The sequence below is a fragment of the Ambystoma mexicanum genome, chromosome 4q (assembly GCF_040938575.1).
Source record: "Ambystoma mexicanum isolate Mex_15411 chromosome 4q, UKY_AmexF1_1, whole genome shotgun sequence".
NCBI classification, from domain to species: Eukaryota; Metazoa; Chordata; class Amphibia; order Caudata; family Ambystomatidae; genus Ambystoma; species Ambystoma mexicanum.
This window is the reverse complement of record NC_090928.1, coordinates 323,871,211-323,896,223: the sequence shown is the minus strand read 5'-3', so window position 1 is coordinate 323,896,223 and position 25,013 is coordinate 323,871,211. Positions and strand designations below refer to the sequence as shown.

At 47.6% G+C, this 25,013-nt stretch overlaps 1 protein-coding gene across 5 annotated transcripts in view; it reads right to left on the bottom strand.

Annotated features, from left to right (window-relative positions):
* The window catches only part of BIRC6 (baculoviral IAP repeat containing 6), a 3,097,233-nt gene that overhangs the window by 2,022,118 nt on the left and 1,050,102 nt on the right, over positions 1–25,013 (bottom strand). For all 5 annotated transcript variants that reach the window (XR_011268132.1, XM_069607902.1, XM_069607904.1 and 2 more), the window contains exon 26: positions 8,558–8,657. Coding sequence is in view for 4 of the 5 variants with exons in the window: in XM_069607902.1 (XP_069464003.1) it covers positions 8,558–8,657 (100 nt within the window). In the remaining variant the exon portion in view is untranslated. The remainder of the gene's footprint in view (positions 1–8,557; positions 8,658–25,013) is intronic.

Sequence of the window (25,013 nt, the reverse complement as noted above, 5' to 3'; positions counted from 1 at the left end):
TACATATTATTAGATAATTTATTACTTTTTTCTACAGAAATTGTATTGAATGTTAAGAATACAGAACACATTGCCCCTGATGAAGAGTGAAAATTGATACTCGAAACGCGTTGGGCCACATTAAATTGTGATTTATGATTTGTTATAAAATGAATAAACTACTGTTTGTTGGATAAACAGAAAAGTTGTCAAGAAATAATTGGATGATTTAAGAATAACTTTGTGAGCTAAACAAAGCAATGAAATTTATTTAAAAACCGTGAAAACTACTAGGTTACTGACTGTACCTATTAAAACTTCTATACAGGCTTTCAGCCTCTTGTTGAGTGTGCAGGGGACGCGGGTTTCCTTAAATAGGAAACTATTGTTCCAGAAAAGCCATGAGGGCCAGCCTGATGGCCCTCAGCTCTAACAGGTTGATGTGGAGTTTGGACTCCGACGGAGACCAACGACCGCTGGCGGTCAGATAGTTGGCATGAGCTCCCCATCCTGGCAGGGAAGCATCCGACACTACTGTTACCTCTGGCCACGGTTGCCAAAACGCCCCCCCCCCTTCATCCGGTTCCCATCGTTGGCCCACCACAGAAGATCCTGCGAGACCTAGAGTGGAACCTGAACGGGATCAGACATCTTGCCTGCGAACTGTGACCACTGCATTTGAGGACCCATTGCGGGGATCTCATCCTCGGCCTGGCCTCTGGCACCACAAAAATATAGGATGCCATGAGGCCGAGCAACCTTAAGAATTTGAAAGCCAGGAGACGCTGGGCATGTTGAAATTTGCCCACCATCTGCACAATGTGACGAGGACTCACCTTGGGAGGGGAGCACTTCTCCCAAGGACGTGTCCAACACAGCTCTGATGTACTGGAGCTGTTGGGAAGGTGTCAGATGAGACTTCTTGAAATTGAAGGAGAAGCCCAGCTTGTGGAGGGAGCGGCAGGTTAGACTGAGATGATCCATTGCTTGCTCGGGAGAATACGCACGGATCAGCCAGTCCAGGTTAGGCCCCCGCAAGAGGGGCACCCTCAAAGGTCTTAAAAGACCACTCCCCTTTCTTCTTCTGTGCAGGAGAGGCATGCTGCTGGGACTCACTCAGAGCAGGTGCCTTGGTCAGCAGACACTCGTTGAGGCGCTTGCTTCAGCTGGCCTGCTTGTGCGGCACCATCTCCAGACAAGCCACGCAGTTGTCCTCCACATGCGTCTGGTCCAAATGCAGGCAGTAGAGGCACAGGGAATGTCCATCGTCCAAAAAGACGTTCCGCAGGTTACAGCCAGGGCAAACCTTGGAGAGGTACCGAGTCCTTCTCCTCTGCCATGTCCACGCAGTGTAGGCCTCAAAGAAGCTACTGGAATCCTCCAATAAGAAACTCGGGACGCTGAAGAATTCAAAGCCGGGCCCCCGTTAATCGAAAGGTTGATCGATGGAGCTTGCGGCTCGATTGACCAAAAAAAAGGAGCAAAACCTAGAAAAAATCAATAAAAATAAATACATTGCGAAAAGCAGTGAAATCTCGACGGCTATAGCAAGAGGACCCCAAACACTTGAACCTGCGGAAAAAAGCTGAAGATGGCTGCCAGAGGAGGGGCTTAGGTAGAGGGCAGTCATTGGCTGGGAGCAGTATGACCCAGAGAACAGTCATTGTTAGGAGATACAGTTCAGAAGTGAAACAGATTTTTTTTTTTACCGAGGATTCCTAGCCTGACAAAGGGGAATATTCATGAGCATGTGAATCCATGCCAGACCCGATGCTGGAGAACCTTATTACATATGCTTTGGGAATGTAGGAGAGTGGTGGAATTTTGGCAAGATATACTAGACAGGATTGATATGGTGGAGACGAACAAGTTACTTAACATATCTGGTAACGTTCTTTCGATTCGATGTTCCTCCGACGTATTCCACATCTATGACAGGTAATGTCCACAGCTGTGCTGCTTTGGCAAATTTGCGGCAGATGGTGTCCTGCGTCGATGGCGTTGATTCGTTGTCCCTTGAGGGCCTCTGTCGAGGGTCGATGTCACCGGATGTTATATATAGGACACACGGCGCCCGTAGCCTCAGTAGTAGTTATTTCCCAGAACGTGTGGCACCAATCTCCTGCCAGTATGACTGCAGAAAGCCTTGCTGAAACGTAAGCTGCAATCGCATAGGAAATTCAGAAGAGGGGCTGGCTGGGAGGTTTCGATGTGGAATACGTCGGAGGAACATCCCACCGAAAGAACCTTACCAGTTCTGGTAAGTAACTTGTTCTTCGAGGGGATTGTGTCCGCCGACTTATTCCACCTCTATGACATACTCCCAAAGCAGTACCAACTTACGGAGGTGGGAAAAGAATTTACAATTTTATAATTTTAGAATGGCCAATCAAATGGCTGAATAGAGGACTGCCTTACCAAAGGCCAAATCCTGACCATGGATGGAGTCCAAGGAATAGTGTCTCACAAAAGTATGGACAGAGGCCCATGTGGCTGCTTCGCAAATATTGCGAATAGGAACGCCCCTCTGTAGAGCAGTGGAGGCAGCCATACCCCTAGTAGAATGAGCCCTTAAGCCTACTGGAGGGTCCTTTCCCACCAAACGGTAACACTCAGATCATAAAAATGATCCATCTGGACAAGGTCTGCTTGGAAACAGCCTGACCCAAGCGCCTTCCAGAATAACCAACAAAGAGCTGATCGTCCAATCTGACCCAGGACATCCGTGAGAGATGGAAACTCAAAGCTCTCATAGGATCCAACCTATGGAGCCTCTCCTCTTCCTTACCAGGATGTGGAGGAGGATAAAATGCCGGAGGAAACACCTTCTAGCTCAAATGGAATCCCGACACAACCTTCGAAAGAAAAGGCCGCACCCGCAGGAAAACCCTGTCCTTATGGAAAACAGTAAAGGGTGGCTTCGCGGAAAGTGCCTGCAACTCACTATGCGTGCGGAAGTAACCGCAACTAAAAACACCGTTTTAAAGGACAACAGTCGCAAGGGACAAGAATGTAAGGGCTCAAACGGAGCTCCCATTAGGAACTTTAAAACCAAATTCAAATCCCATCCCGGCACATGGAAAGGCGACGGTGGAAACACATTGGTTAGCCCTTTTAGAAACTGAGAAATCTAAGGAATCTTAAAATATGAAAATTCCTCAGACGAGCACTTTAATATGGACAGCGCCGCCAGGTAACCCTTAATGGTACCCACTTGCAGGCCCTTGTAGGCTAAGGAAAGCAAAAAAGACAAAACCAAAGGAATGGAACATTGGAAAGGATCCACATTCTGTACCCTGCACCAGTCACAGAACTTTCTCCAACAGCAACGGTACAGGGATTTCGTTGCAGGCCTTCTGGCTGAAAGCAACACCTCCATCACGTCTTCGGGGAGGTCCCAATCCTTATACCTCAACCTTTCAGATACCAAGCATGAAGGCTGAGAGAGGGTTGACCTCTGGATGGAGAACCCGACCACCCTCCTGTGAGAGCAGATCGTCTCAGTAGGGAAGATGGCGTGGAGGGCAGATGGACATGGGCTCCGCTGGCCCAAGCCAGAGCAATGAGGATCATTCGGGAACCGGACATCCGTAACACTTGCGGAATGACGGGGACTGGAGGAAACGCGTACAGCAGTGGGAAGGACCACTCCACTACGAACATGTCGCCTAAGGCTCCTCTTGGGGGAAATTCCCGCGAGCAGAATCTCTCGCACTTCCAGTTGACACTGGTGGTGAAGAGATCCACTTGTGGGGTTCCCCAAAGGGCGAAGATCTCCAAAAGAACTTCCTGAGCCAGCTCCCACTGGTGACGGACCATGCTCTGCCTGCTAAGTGCGTCCGCCGCCGAGTTTTCGTCTCTGGCAAGATGAACTGCTGAGATCGAAATTTCCTGCTGGATGCCCAGAACCAGAGCTGCATCGCCTCCATGCACAACGGCAGTTAACCTGCCCTCCCTTTTTTGTTGAGGTTTTGCATGGCCACTGTATTGTCCGTCATAATGGGGACATTCTTCCCCCGCACAGACAGGGCTAGCCTGACGGCCCTCAGCTGTAACTGATTGATGTGGAGTCTGGACTCCGACGGATACCAATGTCCGCTGGCTATCATTTCGTTGGCATGAGCGCCCCAACCTGTGAGGGATGCGTCCGTCAAGATCGTCACCTCCAGCCATGGTTGCCAAAATGGTGCTCCCTTCATCGGATTGCCTTTGACGGCCCACCATAGAAGATCCTGGGCGACCAATGTCGGAATCTGAACGGGATCCGACATCCTGTCCGAGAACTGCGACCACTGCATCTTGAGAGCCCACTGTAGAGATCTTATACGCAGCCTGCCTCTGGCAACAGGAAAATGCAGGATGTCATGAGGTCGAGCAACCTCAAGAATTCGAACGCCGGGAGACTCTGGGCATGTTGAAACTTGTCCACCATCTGCAGAATGTGATAAGCCCTCACCTGGGGAGGCAAACACTGCCCCAGGGTTGTGTCGATCACTGCTCTGATGTATTGGAGCCGCTGGGTAGGTGTCAAATGTGACTTCTTTAAATTGAGGGACAAACCCAGCTTGTGAAGGGAGTGGCAGGTGACGGACAGATCATCCAGGGCTTGCCCGGGAGAGCGCACCCTGATCAACCAATCGTCCAGGTAGGAGTAGACGTCAATCCCCCTTTCCAGAGATAGGCTGCCACTACCACCATCAGCTTGGTGAAGACCTTCGGGCGGAGGTCAATTCGAACGGCAGGACCCCAAACTAAAAATACGAGTCGCCAACCGCGAACCTCAGGTACTTCTTGTGATTGGGATGAATCGGCACAAGAAAGTAAGTATCCTTGAGGTCTAGAGAGACAAACCAATCCTGAAGTTGAAGAGCCTGGAGGACTTAAGAGTAACCATCTTGAACTTGTCCTTCCTGAGGAGCTTGTTCAACCAAAGCAAGTCCATGATGGGTCTCAATCCCCCTCCTCCCCCCCATCTTTTTTCAGGATCAAAAAATAAGGGGAATACCATCCATTGTTCCTCTCCGCTACAGGCACCAGTTCTATGGTGCCTTTCTCCAGCGGGGATAGGATTTCCTGCGCAAGGAGCGGATCCGGACACTTCAAAGAGAGCTTCCCTGGTGGATTGTTGCGAGGCCCCTGCCGGAAGGGAAGTCAGTAGCCGTGGGCTATGATCTCCAGAACCCACACATTTGAAGTAATGGCCCGCTATTCTCCAAGATGCTGTGCAAGTCTGCCCCCAACTGGCGAACCATGGGACATGGCCTCATGACTGAGCGGACGCGGCTGTGGCAGTTCCTGAGGGCAAAGAGGCAACTGCCCGCGCTGCTTAGGCACACCGAGTACCTTGCTTTCCACCCCAGGTACTCCTACGGTGGCCCCTTTGACTGGCAGCTCCTCTTAATCTACCAAAGGAATAGTACCGAAAGGAACCTCCCCTCCATTGCTGTCCCCTAGGACGAAAAGGCGTAGGTTGATGTACTACAGTACTCAAAGACTTGGCTGCAGCTTTGGAGGTCTGCAACCACTCAAGGCTCTAGTCAGCCTTGCTGCCAAACAGATGAACTCCATCAAAGGGCATGTTCAGAAGCCAGGATTGCACATCAGGAGCAATCCCTGACTTCCGCAACCACGCACACCTGCGTATCACAGTGCTCGCAGCCATGGACCGGCTAACACAGTCTACCGTGTCCAAACCCGACTGAATGGATTTGCACATGGCAACCTTGCCTTCTTGCACGAGGACTCGAAAACCATCCCGTTCTTCCCTCTCGGGAATATGCTGAGCTGCCAAAGACGCACAGTTCCACAGTGTGTGTAAATCTCACAAAGGCAAAGTGGAGTTGGCGACTTCAACGCCATACCGCCAGACGAAAATACTTTAGTCGCCGAACCATCAAAGTGCTCATCGTCCCCATCAGGAGGGATGGTAGGGTACGCAGCCTGCTTCGAGGGGGCCGTAGCCGCCTGCACCACCAAACTCTCCGGAGTAGGGTGCGTCGATAAGTAGCAGGGGTCACTACTGGCTGGGCGATATTTCTTTGGAAGCGACTTATCTGCCGGTTGACTCTCCGGAGCAGTCCAAGCCGCTGCCGCCACCCTTCTTTGCAAAGCCATGTGAAATGGCAACACCGGGTCAGTGGGCGGACCTTGATCCAGGAAGTCTGTCAAATCATCCTGAGCAAAAACAGGTGGAGCATACCACCCCAAGTATTCTGTCACCCTGGACATGAGACGCCGATAGGAGGAATCCGAATGCGCCCCAGGCTCAGGCCGGCCAAACTCCACCTCTGGAGAGGTGTCAAGGCCATTAGCATCATGTAATGACAGAGTTCCTCCAACTGACTATGCCCAAACAAAAGTTCATCAGGGACATCAGGAGGCACAGGCAAATACATCTCCTCGGACAGTTCCTCCACCTCTGAAATTTCTTGCAGAAGTTGGAAAAAACCCAATCTAGGATGAAGAAAAGAATAGGGCTCAAAAACAGGCCTCACAGTCGTATTGAGAGCCTTCCTCAGAGGTTCCACATCCCATTGGGGCACCTCTGGCAAAGCCTCCACAAACGGCGTTGAGGACGACGATGGAATAGGCATCGACGTCGCCAACTTCTTCGAGGGTGGAGCCCCACGAAAGTCCTTCGATGGATACAGCGCTGATGGCTTAGACTACTTCTGCGAGAACAGAGCCCCGAAAACAACCTCTACCGGACATAGCGCTGACGCCTTCTTCGAAGGCTTCACAGGTTGACGGCATCGAGGACCGGGACCTGGCACGGCTATGGCGATCGCCCTTGTCCGGTCGGGACCTTGATGGCTCCCGATGATCGTACCGACCTCCCGAGCCCGAAGGCGTGAGAGTGGTGGACTAAGCCTGTTCCTTGCCGGCTTCTTTCGGAGGCGCGGACGGAACTGTGCCTTGCGACTCGAAAAAATCCGAATCTGCTGGCGGAATGCATCCCATTCTGCCGGCGACGAAGACTTGGTGGGACAAGTCAAAAGTCTGTCCGACGAGGACGGCGACCGGTGACGGCACTTCCTCGAATGCCTCCATGAGGCAGAGGAATGGTGGGAACCACACCGAGACCCCCCTGGATTTTTGCCGACGCATAGAGTCACCCCTCCAGTCATCGATCGAAAGCCCAGCGGACTTCGATTTGAGAATTGGCTGACAGAAATTCAATTACTTTAGCATTTTGAGAAATATCAATCAAGTCGACTTGAGAGTGAATATGTGGAAAGATTGGGAACCTTCAATGGGTCGTGTAGGTTGGGATACTGTAGTTTCTGGTAAGAGTTAGTTAGGTTGTGGGGTTTGGTGGGGGGGTCTCTGTCTTGTGTTTTATGTGGTCTTGTTGTGTCTTATTTACCGAGTCTCAAAGCTGGGTAGGGTATATGCTTGTTTCTTATGAATTGTTATTATAGATGAATTTGGTTCTTTGATTCTTATACTCTCATAATGGTGATGTTTGTGGAATAAAACGAAATAAAGAAAAAAAGAAAAGGAAAAAAAACATGTCCATGAAGCGGTAATCCAGATAGGTATTTAACTTCCGGTAGCAGTTCATTCAAGTTCCCTTCAACATCTAACTAAGCACTGTGTTTATTTCAGCCTTGTAAGATAATTTACCGACTTCTGAAGGATGTCAGTCAACATTCGACCATGAGATTCTTTGCATGCAAGGGAAGCTGAGAGATTGTGCTCATCTGTTCCATTGGTAGGAGGTAGCTTGCTGCACTGTGCTTTATCTGTTAACAGTGAGAAAAAACTGCTTTTCTGTCACAATGTGGACCACTGACGCATGAGCATTATTTCCAGTTAACTTATTGCAAGTGTTGGCTGGATGTCACATACTTTGTACTCTTAACAAGGAGAACACTAATTTGTACTCCCTTGAAATTACATTTACTCAAAATTCTAAACTGGTGAATAAAATACTCCCACCTCCAAATCATATCTGAAGCACTGGGTCCAAAACCAAATATCGGATGGAAGCTTAACCATATAGCCCTTCCCAAAATAGCTTCATGGCCCCAGAGCTCAATTTCATTATACAAATGTCTGATTAGCATTTACTATTGTTTATCTTGGCACCATTTGTCTACTTGGAAAATGACCAAACGTTTCAAGAAATAAACGTATGCTCCTAACTGGGGGCAGCAAGAAATCAAACTTTGGATGAATTCTTTTCCAGTCAAATCCCTACATGCTCTAATCAAAGTCAACCATCTAACAGACAGGATCATCAACTGATTCTTAGTAAAGCAAGTCAATGCATATGGTTTCAAGTTTCCTTTCAAACGGAATTCGGGCACTGCATTTACCCTTGAATTCTAGTTTTAGAATGAGAATTATATTTAATATGTTATGCTAATTTACATTTACTGTACATTTATATTGGAAAAGGCACTGTCCTCTGGGCTTAGGGTTCATACTTTAACTGTCAAAAAATAAAAGCAAAGTTATACAAATGCAAAATGAAAAGAAGGGAGTATAGATAAAGACACAAACATACTCAATAACTACTCAGTCAAACATGTGGATGTTCAAACAAATGTTACTGTCCAAAACCCCTGTTTACCTGAGTGCATTCTTTCAATGATAATGGACTGGTGAGGTGGAGGTTGAAGAAAATGAGAAGCATGTGAAATTGCAAGAGCAAGACCGGATCCAATATGATTCTGGAAATATAAAGAAAAACATGTTTTTCATTAACACTGATCCTTCAAAGTACTTTACAATTCTCTTTTTAACAACAATTTCAATATCTCCATAATTTAAACAGAACGAGAAACAGATGTCATCAATGGGCAGTACCAGACTAAGAGAGTTTACTCTGGCACTTGTCAATCCATTTACAAACTGAAAATAAATCAACATCTTACTCTTCAAATAGGGAGTATCATTTTTATGAAAGGGTATGTCCTGTATGAGTGCAATATTTATTTTGAGTTTATGCAACACATTTACCACAATGAATACATTTGGATACAGGAAAATTGGGCTTAAGCTAAATACATGCATTTATAGCTGGAAGAAAGTAGGATAGATGTGGGAAGATGGCGAGGTTAGAAGCCCTAAGCTGAACCTCTTGCGAGTGGCCACTTTAGTTCCTACTTTATCACTTAACTTGCTAAACGCTTCCCTAATCACCAACCACCCTAGCCCCCAGACCATGTGTAAATAAACTTGCACTGTTAGTTGTATGGGTTCCATTGGTTGGTGGCGAACCAAGGTTAACGGTTGCAACTTTAGTGGGCCTCAGACTGCTGAAACCCTGGGACAGCGGAGTCCCCACCAGGGACCAAAGAATTAAATTCAGTACTTAGACCAACAGTTATGCTTTGTTTCTAGAAAAGTGTGAGCGGCACAAAGATGTAGCCATGTATGGTTATGGCCGCTGTCTACATCAGACAGTGAGGAGTGCGGTGACCAAAACCAGATACCCACGGATGTGTGCATGGATCTTTGGAATCCTGAAGTAATCCACCCCAAGGAGAAAGCTTGCAAAATGTTTGCATTTGGGAGGCCACCACAAGTTTGAAAGCATGCAATTCCTTGCATTTGGTAGACTTGTGTTCAGTCTGCTTCAAAGGGTTTCCGATTTAAGAGGGTACATCTTTCCATTCTCAAACTATAAAAGTTGAACGTTGAGAATGTTCAGTCGAATATCACAGACTTTATTCTGGTAAGACGTTTTCAGGTTCTATGTATAAGGCAGATAGATCAACCAACTCTGCTTTCAGAGTGTTCAATGGAATATCCTAGTTCCCCAAGTGGTCAAATAGCAGACCAAACAAGGAAAACTCTTAGGAAGCAATAACATGGTTTAACAGATATGGTTAATGTCCTCAATAGACAATAAGGGAAGGTCCACGCAATACATTTATTAAAATATATTCCTTATGCAAAAGTGTACAAAAGTCAATTTGCAGTTCAAGAATAAAAGTCAGTGACCCAACAGGCTTAAATATTCAAAAGTTCTATGAAGCGCAAAAGATTAGAGTATCTCAAAAGCACCTCTAGGAAAAATTCTCCCCCCCCCCCCATGAGAATCTGAGCTCTTCAGCATAAACCTGTTCTGTGATTGGATTAGAGGGTTGCAGCTATTTTTCGGCTGAATCCAATGCCTGAATGTTCTTATTGTTGAAGATGCTGTGTCTGCAGGAGGGGAGAGAGCTAGGGTGTGTGAATGTGACGCAGACTGTCAGACGACGAGACAGGCCGACAGACCCAGAGAAACAAATTACTTATTTTTGTTAGTATTCTTGACGACTGATTTTACTCCCCCAGTGCTTATCTTGGATATGCATCTACAGCAGCAGCTGACATTAGAAAACATTGCACAGCAGGGGCTAGTACCTCTGCATCGACTTGCTGTGATGCTACAAATCCATTGCTGCGAAAATAATGCTGGCGGTTTAACCCCTTTTTAACACCATTGTCGGCAGCTGAGTACCACGAAAACCAAAAAATTGAACAAGCCCTCCACAGGAGGATGGGAGGGTGATTAGGAATACAAGTGAGAAGAATTAATCAGAAAGAGAGAAGTTAGGTAATTAGTTTTTCTAATACACTGAATCCTCCCAGAGATTCCTTTACTGGACTCCCAAAGAAAAAGACACTAGAGGAAGGAGAGCAGGGAACATGGATGGCATCGGAAACTAACAGTGCGTTTCCAAACCTGGCATCCTGTCAGAAATGGGAATCTGAACAGAAGTGCTTTCCAAAAGAACGTTGTGAAACCAAAGTCCCTGCCTGGCATCTCTCCATTGCCGGTATATCTGCCCACAAAGATGATGTAGCCACTCAGTCCCTTGTAGACGGGCCTGCAGTAGTCCGCCACCTCCTTGCTAGCGAGAGCATAACATTGCAATATGCCCCAGACAGTCAATTAAGACAGTGTTTTTGCTTTGACACAGACCTTGCCAGCCGGGATGCAATAAAGGCTTTGAACAGCCGGTAATTTGTGTCCCTCCTTCTTGCAATGTAAATGCTGGGGGCAATTACAGGGTCCAGGTGATTGTACTGCTTTTCACCTTCATAGGGAAGGGATGGTGGTTAGAACACAGAACACATTCCTTACCTCTCAGTAATACTGTTTCTGATGGATTGCTTGTTCCTCCCACAGATTCCTCATATTAGATATTCAATCATCAGGGCAGCTGTCCTCAAATGTCAGCCGCCATGGTGCACAGCGTACCTTCAATCAGCTCATTTGCTTGCCCAGATGTGGAATACAATGTTGGGAATATATATGATACATTACTCACCATAAAGGTTTTTCTGATGCTTGTATCTACTTAGATTCACATGCTATGCATAGGCCTACATCTAGTGGAAGCTGCAAAGTATTAGTTTTCAAAATTCAAAAAGGGGCGTCGACAGGGTGTGCCAGCAATACTATCCCTAGTGCGACGTCCACTGAACCCATGGGCCTTCACGCGTCGAGGTCCCTCGGATTGTTTTGGTTCTGGCATTAGGTAGCATGAAGTGTAGCGCCAGTACAGGTGTATCTGTTAGAGAGAATTCTCTGTAAAGGCTAATTTCCCAAACCTAGTGAGTCCCCCAGCAGCTTTGCTAGATTTTTTTGGGGGTTTATTTTTTTCTCCTGCTAAGAGTGCTTTGGGGACTGGAACTTCAGAAGTCGCCACAGGACCTAAAGAATCCGAGGAGGGAGAAGCCGAGCCGACCTGGAACGATGACACCACCGGTAGAGCCCTGCGGAACCGTCTCACCACTTTTCCCGACGACAGAGGAGATCTCCAGCCCGGAGAGTCTTCCTCCTTTGACTGGTGGGAATAACCAGTTTGCCCGTCTTTTCGCCTTCCTGGACCATCTCGTGGCCGCCTTGCCCGTGCCAAGCACCACAGCAACCGGAATACCACAGATCACCACTACCGCGAAGAAAAGGGTGGTACCTTGTAATCAGGAAACTCTGCGGCTGGTTTCTTCCCTGGCAGCGCAACGACCTTCAGCTTGCCTCCACGTCGAAACCTCTTCCTCTGGACGAAACACCAACTTGCTCCCGCTGCCAGGAATAACTGCCCCCGCTGGAGCGTTCTTCCCACTTTCAATTACTGTCCCCCGCCTGGCTTCCCTTGCGACAGATCATTCGGGGTGACAGTAAATCCTCGACTTTCTAACCTGGGCTAGCCTGGGGCCTGTTAACTAACTTTTCCTGACTTAACCTCAATCTTTTGCAAACTTTCTACAAAGACTCTTTGGGCATAACCCCACTGTGCGATCCTGGACACATTTAGCTTGCTTTCTCTAAGAGTGGGTCTGGCATTTGAACTTCCTTGCTCCCCAGTAGACTTTAGCTAACCTGCCTCACTGTGGTTCTTTGAAAAGTATTGAAATTTGTGTGCTTTTATAACTCTGCCTTTTCCCTCCCTTTTTAATAACTTATTAGAGTGCCATCTTATGTTAAGCGCTCACCTCTGTCTGAAAAAAGTGGTGTTTCTCATTAAGACTTGTCTAATAAGTAACTAGGGTTGTATATATTTAATAGTGACTGTGTGTTGAATTTATTTACCTATTTGTGCGAGTGTAATTTACAAGTGTGTCTTTAAATAAATAATTATATACTTTTACACCAAAGCTCTGGTCAGTGTTTGCTTGTACTACTGTGTCTCTGTACCTATTGTGTATACTCTATATACTGCCTAACTCATCTTGGGAGAAGTCTGACTGCTCAGCCACAGCTACCAGGTAAATTTGGGTGGTACAGACTGCTACCAATTGGGTTTACTGCCAACCACCTGTAGTCCCAAATCTTTTGCAGTGGTCCCTAAGGGAACTGCACAGGTTTCTGCCTAACAGTATCCAAGCAGATAAATACCAGAAAAGCTCATAATCCATGCACCTTCTCTCTCAGGGGAAGAAGGGTGAGCACATGTGAATCTAAGCAGATACAGGCATCAGAAAAACCATTATGGTGAGTAATATATCCCTTCTGAGGCTTGTGGAATCTGCTTAGATCATATGCTATGCATAGATTAGCGAGCAGTGTTAGGATAAGGTGGTGGGTTGTGAGAAGGTGCAGCGGCAAAGATGTTTTAGAACCGCTTGTCCCACCTGTGAATCTGCTTTGGAATGAGTGTCAATGCAGTAGTGCAGAGTTAAATTGTGTACTGAGCTCCATGTAGCTGATTTGCAAATGCTGTCCAAGGGAACATTTGCGATAAATGCCAGAGTAGCTCCTGTGCTCCTTGTAGTGAGCTCTTGGTGTGAAAGGCAGTGTCTTGTTTGATAATGAATATCACAGTTGTATGCTTCTTACTTTCCATCTGGAGATGGCATTTATGGAAATGTGGTCTCCTTCTCTGCCTGGGGATACGGAGACAAGAATTTGGTCTGTTTTCCTAAGTGGTCTGATCTGGTTTACATAGTAAAGGACCGCCCTCCTTACATCTAGTACATGGAGTTTAACTCAGCTGAACTAGATGGATTCTGGTAGAAGGCCGGTAGCTCAAAGAACTGGTTCGCGTGGAATTTGGAAAAACCTATGAGAGAACCTAGGGTGTGTCCGTAAAACCAATTTGTCGACAATTCCAAGATGGCCGCCGGGACAGGGAGACGCGCCTAGATCTCTCTGCCCGGGCCGCCACTAAAACGACAAAGCTGGACAGAATCGATTAGTAAGGCACGAAAACCTACCCGAAATGTGCAGGACAGCACCCGGCAGGTGAGAGTCGACCATGCAGCAGCGGGGACCAGGAGACGCGGGCTCACTGAAGCGGAGCGACGCGGCCGCCCCCCCCTCCAGTCCTCCCCCCCCTCCGAAGCCAGCCACGGGCTTCCGTGGAAGAAGGGAACCAGCAGGGAGGTACAGGCAGCCACGGCAACACCCTGTGCACAGCGCAACACCCGGACAGGACACGCGAGGGAGCGAGAAGGTGCCCCCACCCTCGGAGCTCACCCGCCCCCCCCCCAAAGAGGAGACAAGCAGCGGTGAGGGGGGGGGGGGGGAGACAACACAGGAGCGTGAGGCCCCGATTTGAGGAAGTGAAGGGCCATAGCCCTAACACCATGCAGCACGCCATCGGCTGCCCGGAGGCGCATAAGGCGAGTACCCCCCTCCCCCAACACAAACACTGGTGGTCATGCACCCAACCCTAACCTCACATAAGCCCAACTCCAGGGCAGAGGAGAGAGGGGGAGGGGCAGGGGGAGAAGCAAGGACATTTAAGACTCTGCCGCAAGCGAAGCCCTATCGAGGGCACCCGTCTCTCACAGGAAGACCTACAACCCCCCCCCCTGCTCCCCACCCCCCCAACAACCCCACACAATAATGGGGTAGCCCGTAAGGGCGATAAGCAAGAGACACCCCCCCCCCCCCCCCCCCGGGTCCCTCAAAAAGCACATCGTGCCTCCCTGCATCCACAGGAGAACAGGATACCCCAGGGAAGGCTTGTCGAAAGCAAAGGGGAAGGGGAGCTCGGTACTCCCGAACTCGCAGCCCTCTAAACAAGATGCGAATCTAGTACAAATGTGGTCGGCGGAACCCCAGGTCCATACAAGAGGAAGGGCTCAGGAAGACCCCCCAGAGGACCGCAACCTCCCCAACGCTCCCCCACCATCTCCATCAAAGGAGGATATGCACTCATGGTTTGCGGAGCTACAGGATAAGTTCATGACCACGGTCCAGGACCAGTTCACCACAATGAGAAATGAAATGAAACAGGTGGTGCAAGAAGTAAAGAGGGACGTAGCCAAACTAGAGGAGAGGACCGACACGGTAGAGAGAATCATCCAAAACCTAGAAGACGAAACACACCAATATGGCGAGACCCAGGAACATTTGGTGTGTTTAACCCACAACCTAGATATCCAGTGTGAAGACCTAGAAAATCGCTCCCGGAGAGCCAGCATTCGAATCATGAACATCACAGAGTCGGTACTTGACAAGGATCTCAAGAAGTCAGTCCAGGAAGTGTTCAGCGACATTCTGGAAGAACAGGAAGCGGACTCCATAGGGATCGACAGGGTCCACAGAGTGGGACCAAAAAGAACAGGGGCGCCTGGAGAACGACCAAGAGATGTCCTAGCTGCCCTCTCTTCATACCCACAAAAGGAACAAATACTAAAGAGAACGACAATTGGATCACATCAGGATGAATGGGACGGACATCCACCAGTACCAGGATCTGGCCTCAGTGACTTTACAAAAAAAAAAGATATGGAACCGCTAGTTAAGGAACTAATAGCGAAGGAAATACGATACAAGTGGACATTTCCGTTCGGCCTCCTATTTACCTGGGAAGGCAAATAAAGAAGAGTGACCACATGCGACGAAGGTCTACAAGTAATGGACATACAAACAGAAGGATCGAGGGGATTTGCCAACAGAACAAGCGGAGGGTACCACAAAAGGCAGAGAGGCTGGGAAGAAATACGGCAAAAGAACAAGTAAAATGGGTAAATAAGTGAACACATTAAACTGTCCACGGAATGCACAAATCGGCGGCCCGGCACGGAGCCCTTGGAACTGAAACTCAGGAATGTCTGAGGAAATGCGGGATATAGGAAGCCCCGCAAAGTTGATACCGAGTTCACTGAGGGCCGGGAGCGAAAGGCTCAACGCCCTAGCAACCTTAGGTACCTGGGCCCTCCTCGGGAAGTTATTTGTTTCAAAGTTGGGGGAACAGGGTGGGAGGGGGGGAGGGAAACGCACCGAAAGAAGCAAGGATCTCACCGCATAGGGAATCACTAAAACTCACAATGCCATAATACAAAATGGGGAAACTTAGAATCCCAACATACAACATAAGAGGCTTGAACTCCCTGGTAAAGAAGAAGAAAGTAGAGACCATGCTGAGGAGAGAAAAGGCGAGCATTCTACTACTTCAAGAAACACACATTAAAGCCCAGGACAAACAGAAAATACATCTCAGGGGATGCCGGATAATAGCGCAATCCAATGCCAAAGATAAAAGGGCAGGGGTCCTGATAGCAATAAAAGAAGGAGTGAATGTAGTACTAACAGACAGGCTAACGGACAAGGAAGGGAGGCTTGCGATCACTAACGTTCAACTAGACAGAAGCCGCCTAATCCTGGCCTCAATCTATGCACCCAACACGGGTCATGACGGCTTCCTTCGAGGCGCTTTGGAGAAGCTGGAGGGCTTTGCGAAGGGGGAAGTGATTATGGGGGGGGGACCTAAACTTAGCGTGGCATCCACAAACAGATAGGAGTGCAGGGGGGCCCCATCACACAGGGCGCTCCTTCCAAACTTCCCAAACAAAAAATGGACCAGCTGGCACTCTGCGACGTATGGAGAGAACAAAAGGGCCTGCAGAGAGGCTACACATACTTTTCAAACGTATATAATACGATGTCAAGGATAGATTACTTCTGGGTATCGGTGGGCCTCTTGGGTAAAATTCAAGAAATAGAAATGGGATCGATATCACTATCATATCACGTCCCATTCTGGCTAGAAATGACGACCCCTGAAAAGGGGGGAGAGCTATGGCGCTGGAGGCTCCCACAGGATATACTCCTGGACCCAGTACTGGGGCAAACGATCAGGGACAAGATAATTGAATATTTTACACAAAACGACACAGGGGAGGTCCCATTAAGCACAGTCTGGGAGGCATTCAAAGCGGTAACCTGCAGACACTTCATAGCACTAAAGGCCACTAAAGAAAACCAGAGACACCGCTGGGAAAAAGAACCCGAAAAAAAAGTAACTGACACACAAGAAGAACTTCTGTCCCACCCCTCCAGAACCCTCAAGAAGGCCCTAAAACACATACAGGGACAACTAGAAATGCTCCACACCAAAGGGGCCGAAAGATCCCTCCAATACCTCAAACAACGACTCTATATAAAAGCGAATAAAGCAGACAGATTATTAGCGAGACAACTACGAGAAAAACAAAAGACTGCGAACATAAAGAGCATTCGAGACTCACAAGGAGAACTACAGACACGAACCCAGAACATAGGAAAAGTATTTCGTGAATTCTATCAATCACTATATGCCACAGATCACCCGAAAGAAACCGACCAAGACAGTTATCTCTTCACGGAAGATGAAATAAAAAAGGCAATAGCTGCATTCCCAAATGACAAGGCACCAGGTCCGGACAGCTTTACTGCCCCCTTTTACAAAAAATATGCAGATATACTCATCCCCGTCTTGACCAGACTCCTAAACTCCTTCAAAGAAAATGGAAATGTGACTCACTCAATGAATGAAGCAAAGGTGCTGGTATTCCATAAAACGGGGAAGACCCATCCCTCCCCAGCTCCTACCGGCCCATTGCACTGATTAATTTAGATGCCAAGGTATACACCAAAATTCTAGCAAATAGGCTATCCCCTCTCCTTCCGTCCATAATAAATCCAGACCAATCAGGATTTATCCCAGGGAGACAAACGCATGATAACCTCAGAATAATAATACACCTAGTGGAAAAAACGGAGATCACACGCAAACCGGCAGCCTTAATCTCACTAGACGCAGAAAAGGCTTTCAATAGGGTTGAGTGGTCAATATTGTTCAAAACTCTAAAGCATATGGGCTTTGGGGAACAGTTTATAAAAATGGTAAAAGCCAATTACACCTCCCCAACAATCAGGATTGCAATAAATGGGGTGGTCACAGACAAAATTGAGATCTCACGGGGCACCAAACAGGGCTGCCCACTCTCCCCCCCCTTCTATACGCCATATTCTTTGAACCTCTCCCAATTAGAATAAGGGAGTCAGTCCGCATAACGGGGATAGGAATGGGAGGCACACAACATAAGGTAATAGCGTACGCAGACGATATGCTGCTAGCCTTAGCGGACCCGGGATGGCATTACCCATAGCTATCAGAGAGCGGGAGACATTTGGGGCAATCTCGGGACTCAAAATAAACAAGAACAAAAATCAGAACTGTTACTCTTAGCCGGAGAGAGGCCGGAAATAGAATGAAAAGCAGCAACATTAGACTTGACAATAGCTGAAAAAGGAATCAAATATCTGGGGATAACCCTGACACACAAGATAGAAGCACTATACAATGGGAACTACCCCCACTTCTGGAACGGGTAAAGAGGGACCTGGAGCGCTGGATCCCCCTAATGGTTTCATGGTGGGGTAGAATTCAAGCAGTAAAGATGAGAATCCTCCTTAAAATGCTATATCACTTTCAGGCTCTCCCAATAAATCTTCCCAAATCATTCTTTAAAACACTTTCTAAAGCAACCTCGTCCTATATTTAGAATAAAAGGCCCCCCGAGGATCGCCAGAGTGACTTTTACTGCGCCAACCTGGGACGGGGGAAATGTCCCTGCCACATTTCCACAAATACTACCAGGCTGCTCAACTATGGGAATGGCTGGGAGACAACCAGCAAACAGTATGGGTGACAAGACCGGGCGGTAGCCAGATCCCCCTTGGAAGAAACTATGGAAAGCTAAACAACATAGGCATCCCAACCTCCGTATAAGTGAAATCATGAAAACCACCCTAGAGGCCTGAGATGAACAAACCCGGAAGGGCATCATGACCACAGTGGATTGTCCCTTCACACCCATTTGCCGGAACCCCCAATTCCCACCGGAAATGGAGCAGGGAGCCTACGAGAAGTGGGAGGCAGCAGGATACACAAAAATAGGAGAAATGTACCAACACAAAGAAATAAGGACATTCAAAGAATGCAAAACAAAACTAAAATTAACAGAAGCAGACATACAAATACGACCAGCTTAGGCATTGGCGGGCAACTCCAGACGTAAAAACAGCAGCCACAAGAGAACTCAAGCCATTTGAGAAGTTCCTAATAACCAACTCGGGATCAAGAAAACTGGTCTCCTCGCTGTATACCTACAACTCCTCCCAGGAAGAGGAAGTCAAATGGGCATACATGGTCAAGTGGACGAGGACACAAGGGGAGGATGTCCACAAACAACAGTGGAGAGACCTGTGGAATACCATTCCAAAAATGACCCGATCAGTCCAGAAAAGGGAAATGTGGCTAAAAGTAGTAACCCAATGGCACTACACATCGGAAAGGCTGCACACCATGTACCCCCAAACACCAAGCACGTGCTGGAGAGGCTGCACAGAGGTGGGCACGTGGAGACACATATGGTGGGACTTTAAGGGGATGAAAGCCTTCTGGTCAGAAATAAAGATGGAAATCATTAAGATATTCCTGGATGCGGAACAACTAGGGGAACATGTTTGGCTATGCGGAATAAAAGATCAGGCAGCCAAGAAATGTAGGAAACCACAATGGAGAAATTTCATGGGTCTTCTCATAGCTGCATGGGCGACAATAGCCCAAAACTGGAAAAAAACAAGAACCCCCCCCCCCCCCCCCCGCACTGATCTTTACATGGCTCCAAAAAGTATGGGCACAACTGACCATGGAAAAGCTCTCACACACAATACAAGGATCAAAAGAAACCTTCACAAAGTAATGGGGAGAGATTCTGAACTATTTGCAATCAGACTACATGCAACAATGGTGCCCACATAATATAAGAATATCAGACATATTCAGATCATAGACACTCCCTGGAACAACAAAGACAATTAGAAATCTTCCGAGGGGGGAGGACAGGGGGGATTTGGGGGACAATATGTGTTCCTAGTTTGTATCTTGAAAAGAATAAAATAAAACTTTAAAAAAAAAAACAATTTGTCCTTGTGTATGACAAAAAAAGGGTCCCGTCAGATGTTTAAAGCTTGACTTATGCATATGCTCGAATGGGGGCCCCAGGAGCTTTGCGAGTACTACATTGAGATCCCAGCCTGTCAGTGGGTTAGAAATTGGAGGGTGGAGTCTCTTTACTCCCTCCATGAACGTTTTAATGAATGGAATTTTCCACCACAATACTTTACTTTGAGAGGGGGTGTACGATGATAAAGCCGCCAGGTGGACCTTTATGGGGTTAAAAACTAACCCAGAGTCTAACAAGTGGAGCACATAATTTAGAATGTGAGATGGAGTACATTCTATGGGGTTTATTTGGTTAGACTGGCACCAGATTACAAATCTCCTCCACTTGTCGAAATAACAGTGTCTGGTGCTTGGATTAGTGCCTCTGAGGATATCCATACACCGTTGTGGTAGATTAAGATGTGCGAACTCTATGATCCCAGGAGCTATGCTGCCAAGTTCATTGAGTGTGGTTGAGGATGCACTGTTACTCCCCCGGTTGGGTCAGTATATTGGCTTGTAACAGGAGTTTGATGGGATCGCACATCGCCAGTTTGCGCAGATGTGGATACCATGGCTGTCTTGCCCACATAGGAACAACTTGAATGAGCGTCATCTGTTCTCTGTTAATCTTGTTCACTACCCTGCTCATTAATGGAGTTGGGGGGAAAAGTGTAAGCACATTTCCCTGACCAGCTCATACATATGGCACTCCCCCTTCCAGTCTGATCGGGGAAACCTGGACGAGCAGTCTGGGCAGTGCTCGTCTCCTCCTATAGCGAAGAAGTCTAGCGTGGGGTAACCCCACTGCGAGAAGATGTGGTCTATGAAGCTTGAGTCTAATTGCAACTCGTGTTCCTCTGGTAAGGTTCTCTCTGCTCAGAGAGGGATCTCTGCTCAGAGTCTGCTAGAGTGTTGAGTACCCCTGCAACATGTTGGGAGGATAGAAAATTCCCTGTTTGAGTGCCCATCTCCACATTTTTATCCATTGCAGTGGTGCAGTCTGTTAGAATTTGAAATGACTGGTTCGTCAGGTGCGCTTCGAATGCTTGGAGTGCTTTGAATACTGCTAGGAGTTCTAGCAGGTTGATGTGGTTCTGTGCCGTGATGAGAGTCCACAGACTATGTGCTGTGTGGTGAAGGTAATGTGCTCCCCCACCCAGTGAGTGAAGCGTCTGTTATAACGATCGCTTGTGCTGCCGGGTCGTGGAAGGGTTTTCCTTTTAACAGGTTTTCCTTTGTACACCAGCATAGGTTTTGTACTAGTGTTGTCGAAACAACCACTAGATCGTCCCACTTACCGCTTGCCTGAGACCATTGTTTCACGATCCACTCCTGCATGGGGTGCATGCGCAGCCCTGAGTGTGGGACCAGGTATATGCACAACGCCATCATGCCTAGTAAACGCGTTTCTTTGCATACGCTTATCTGGGACCGGCTTGATACAGAGGTATTTCCTGTAGCATGTTTTGAACTCTTTCCACTGATAAGACTAATCCTGCTTCCGTGTTTAAGACAGCTCTGAGGAACTGTTTTGTACAAGGTTTGACTTTCTAGTTTATTGAAAAGCCCAATTGGAAGAGGAGGTTTATTGTTCATAGCATGTTTTGTTTGCAAAGATGGGGCGATTCCCTGTGATCAGCCAGTCATCCAGGTAGGAGTACACTGGGATTGCCTGCGCTGCCACCACCACCAATACCTTGGTGAATACCCTTGGAGAAGATGCTATTTCGAAGGGTAGCACCTTGCATTGGTAGTGCTGGTTTGCCATTTTGAAACGCAAGAGTTTTCTGTGCTTTGGGAACATTGAAGAAAGAAAATCGTCATCTTTCATATCCAGCGTTGCCATGTTGTCACCCTGCTTTAGCAGGGGGATTACCTCTTGTAGTGTTATGCAGAGTTTTTTGGCTTTACATAGGTGTTTGCAGGGCGTAAGTCTAACTCTGGGCGCATAGCTAGATCTTCCTTTGGCACAAGGAAGTAGGTTGAATAAATACCCTTGTTTACCTCATTCGCTAGTACGATCTCTATGGCATCCTTGAGTAGCAGCGCAGCGACCTCCTCGAGAAGGATGAGTTGTTCTTCCCTCGTTGATTTTCTTTGACGCGGGGGATGGTTTCATGGTTTTTGGATGAGCTCCACACAACCTCCTGCTACTGTCGATAAGACCCACTTGTCTGTGGTGATTCCCTCCCATGCGTGGTAAAGTGTGAAATGTGTCGTCCTACTGGAGAGGCATGGCAGGGGACATGCAGCGGCCAATCATTGTTTAGGAGGTGTACCTCCACCTCTAGATGTGGAGGACCTCCCCGGCCACGAGATCGGTGCTGGCCTCTTTGCCATCCCTGTGAGGCTTGGCCCTGGTTGCTTTCCAGGAAGAACCTTGACCCTGTCCGTAACTGGAGCCTCTGAGAGTTATGACCACGGAATAGACAAAAATTGCTTCTGCCTCTGTGGCCTGGTGGTTTGTTCATCAGCTGGCCTAGATATTTTAGGGTGTCATTATCATCCTTGGCGGACTTTAATGCATCTTCTAAGGCTTCCCCAAAAGAGACGTTAGGCTCTACTGGCATATTAAGGAGAGTAGGTTAGGTCTCAAGTTTAAAGCCAGACTGGTGTAGCCATTCTGCCCGCATAGTCTGTGGCGTCCAGGTTGTTCTTTAGAATGCAGCTGGATGTTGCCTTGCTATCCACTGCTACCAGGGCCAGTTGTGACTTCAGAGGCACGGGAGCGGAAGCTATCAGAATACTCATCTCGTCCCATTTGCGGCAGTTATAGCTTGCCAACAGCATCAAAATATTGGCGATCCTTGTTTGGAAAGCTGCCGAAGTAACTACCTTGCTCCCCATAGTATAGAGTTTTTTGCTCTCCTTAGCTGGGGGTGCCTCTGATGAGGCCAACTGTGTTCCTTTTTGGGTTGTGGTAACCACAAGCAAATCTAGCCCCGATATAAAGTGGGTCAGATGGCGCTGGGCGGAAACGTTTCTCAACCCGAGGGTTGACTGCCGTGTCTGGGTTTGGTGTCTCTAGGGAAGGTTGAATCCTTCTTTGGACAGATTGTAGCATAGGAATGAATTGGGTGGTGGCCTTCTAGTCCCACAAAATATCTTCTACAAAGTCTTTATCAAGCTGCGTCTCCTGGGTTTGAGTCCCAAAGTGTTCAGCTGCTTTAATAAGCATATCATTATGGAGAGGTTGATCATCAACTGGTGACTCAGCCACTGGTGAGTCCTGCTGAATTGGTGAGGCTAGGTTATACACCACCTCCTCATCATCATCATAATGATGAGGAGTCTCATGAAAGGTCTCCTTGTCGTCTGTGAGCATCATACAGATCACCGTGGACTGGTAGGACCGGACTCGAAATATGAAGATTATCAGGTCGAGCCTTCTTAGTTGGGGGCTGGGAGGAGCAAGCCCCAGCTGTTGGAGGTGTTTTTTGGAAGTTCTGATAGGCCTGTGGGTTCTCTTCGAAGAAATTGGCCATAAGGCTCCTCCTGGTCATGACCCTCTCTATATCTTCAGCAGTCCATGTGGCTGAACTAGGAATGACAACAGGGAACTGAGGTTCAGAGTACTATCCTAGGGGTGTAGGATGGGCCCTATTCTTTAAAGCTTCTGCCAAGGAACCTTCATGCTGGGGGACAGAGTTTCTCCCTGTGAGTAGAGGTAGACTTGTCCTCATTACCCTTCTCCTTATGATTGGGCCTTTTGGAGGAGTGTTCTTAGAGTGTTTGGCCTTGAGCAGGCTCTCAGGGACCTGCTTTTTTACTAGGTGGGAAATACTAGTGTTATTAGAACCAACAGCTGTTTTCGACGTGGGATGTAGACTTTCGGTGTCGGGGAAGACTGCAGCCTTGTCGCCCGACGTTCAGTCGATTTTTTGGGCACAGCGTCTGGTCCGTCTTTAGACTTACGAGGCCTGTCATGAGGCGATCGGGACCCTGAGTGCCCAGGACACAGGGATTCTGTAGACCTCCCCATTGACGCGGTGTGTGGGCGTTTGGTTAACAATGTTGATTCCTTGCCACGGAGTATGTGCTTAGTGCCGGGGGCCATGGTAGTTCATTCACCTCCGAGTGTCATCCCCGTAACACCTGTCTCTTGGGGTCAGAGGCCTGGGCTTGGGGGCCTAACTGTTCCCAGTCTCCTTCGCTGTCTGTAAAAACCGCGACGCTGCCTTCACTGGAGGCTCCCTCCACTTCCATAGCGGCATTGGCCTACATGGCGGGATGGCCCAGCGTTGAGTTTTCGGGTTGAAGAGCTTGCAGGCTCAACAATGCCCCTCGTCGTGATCACACCCTACACACAAATTGCACACCCGGTGCTGGTCTATTCACAGGAATTTTATATTGCACGTGGGGCAAAACTTAAATGGAGTGTTGTCCATATTTAAGGGGAAAGGCAGACAGGCGAGAAAGGGAATGGAGGAGAAAATGCATTCTACATTGACCACCCCCCCATTCTCCCCACTAAGGGCTGAGGCCTGGTGCAGCCTTCCAAGGCCGAAAGGGTCTGACAAGTCTGGAAATTCGTTGGCAGTCGTCCTTTCCGATTCGAAGTCGGTTAGGAAAAGGACAGAAAGAGTAACTAGTCTTGAATTTTTCATAAGCAAATGGCGTTAGCCGAAATTAACTCTGCGCTATGCATCCGTCACAAAGGTGGAAAAAAAGAATCTGAGGGACCGGGACGCGTGAAGCACCATGGATACAGTGGACATCACACTAGGGATAGTATTACTGGCATGCCCAGTCGACGTCCCTTCGAGCTTCGAAAACAATACTCTAATGCTTCCATTAGATGTCAGCCTATGCATAGTACATGATTTGAGCAGATTCCTCAAGCCTCAGACTCATATATACATACATACATATATATATATATACATACATATATATATATATATATATATACACACATACATACAAACATTACTTAATAATAGTCTTTGTGCGGCTTGGGTCCGCTTAGATTGACATGCTTTGCATAGGCCGACATGTAGTGGTTGGTGCAGAGTATTACATTATTTGTTTTTGAAGTTGAAAAAAGGGTGTTCGACAGGGCGGTTCCTGTAATACTATGTTATATGTGTGAAGGATCATGGTTACTGTACATTTGAGTCCTCAGATTGTTATTTTTCTAACCTAAGGTTGTGTGTATAGTGCAAATGTGTGCATGCATAAAGTGTAATAAAGAACAAATATATCCCTTTTAAAACATGCGTATTAGTCAAAACCAATCAAAAACCAAACCAATTAAATTGATTTACATATAGAAGAGAGGACGGGTAAACACATCATGTGAATCTAATCAGATATAAGAAAAAAGAACGACTATTACTGGCTGGTAATGTCCCTCTTCTGGGG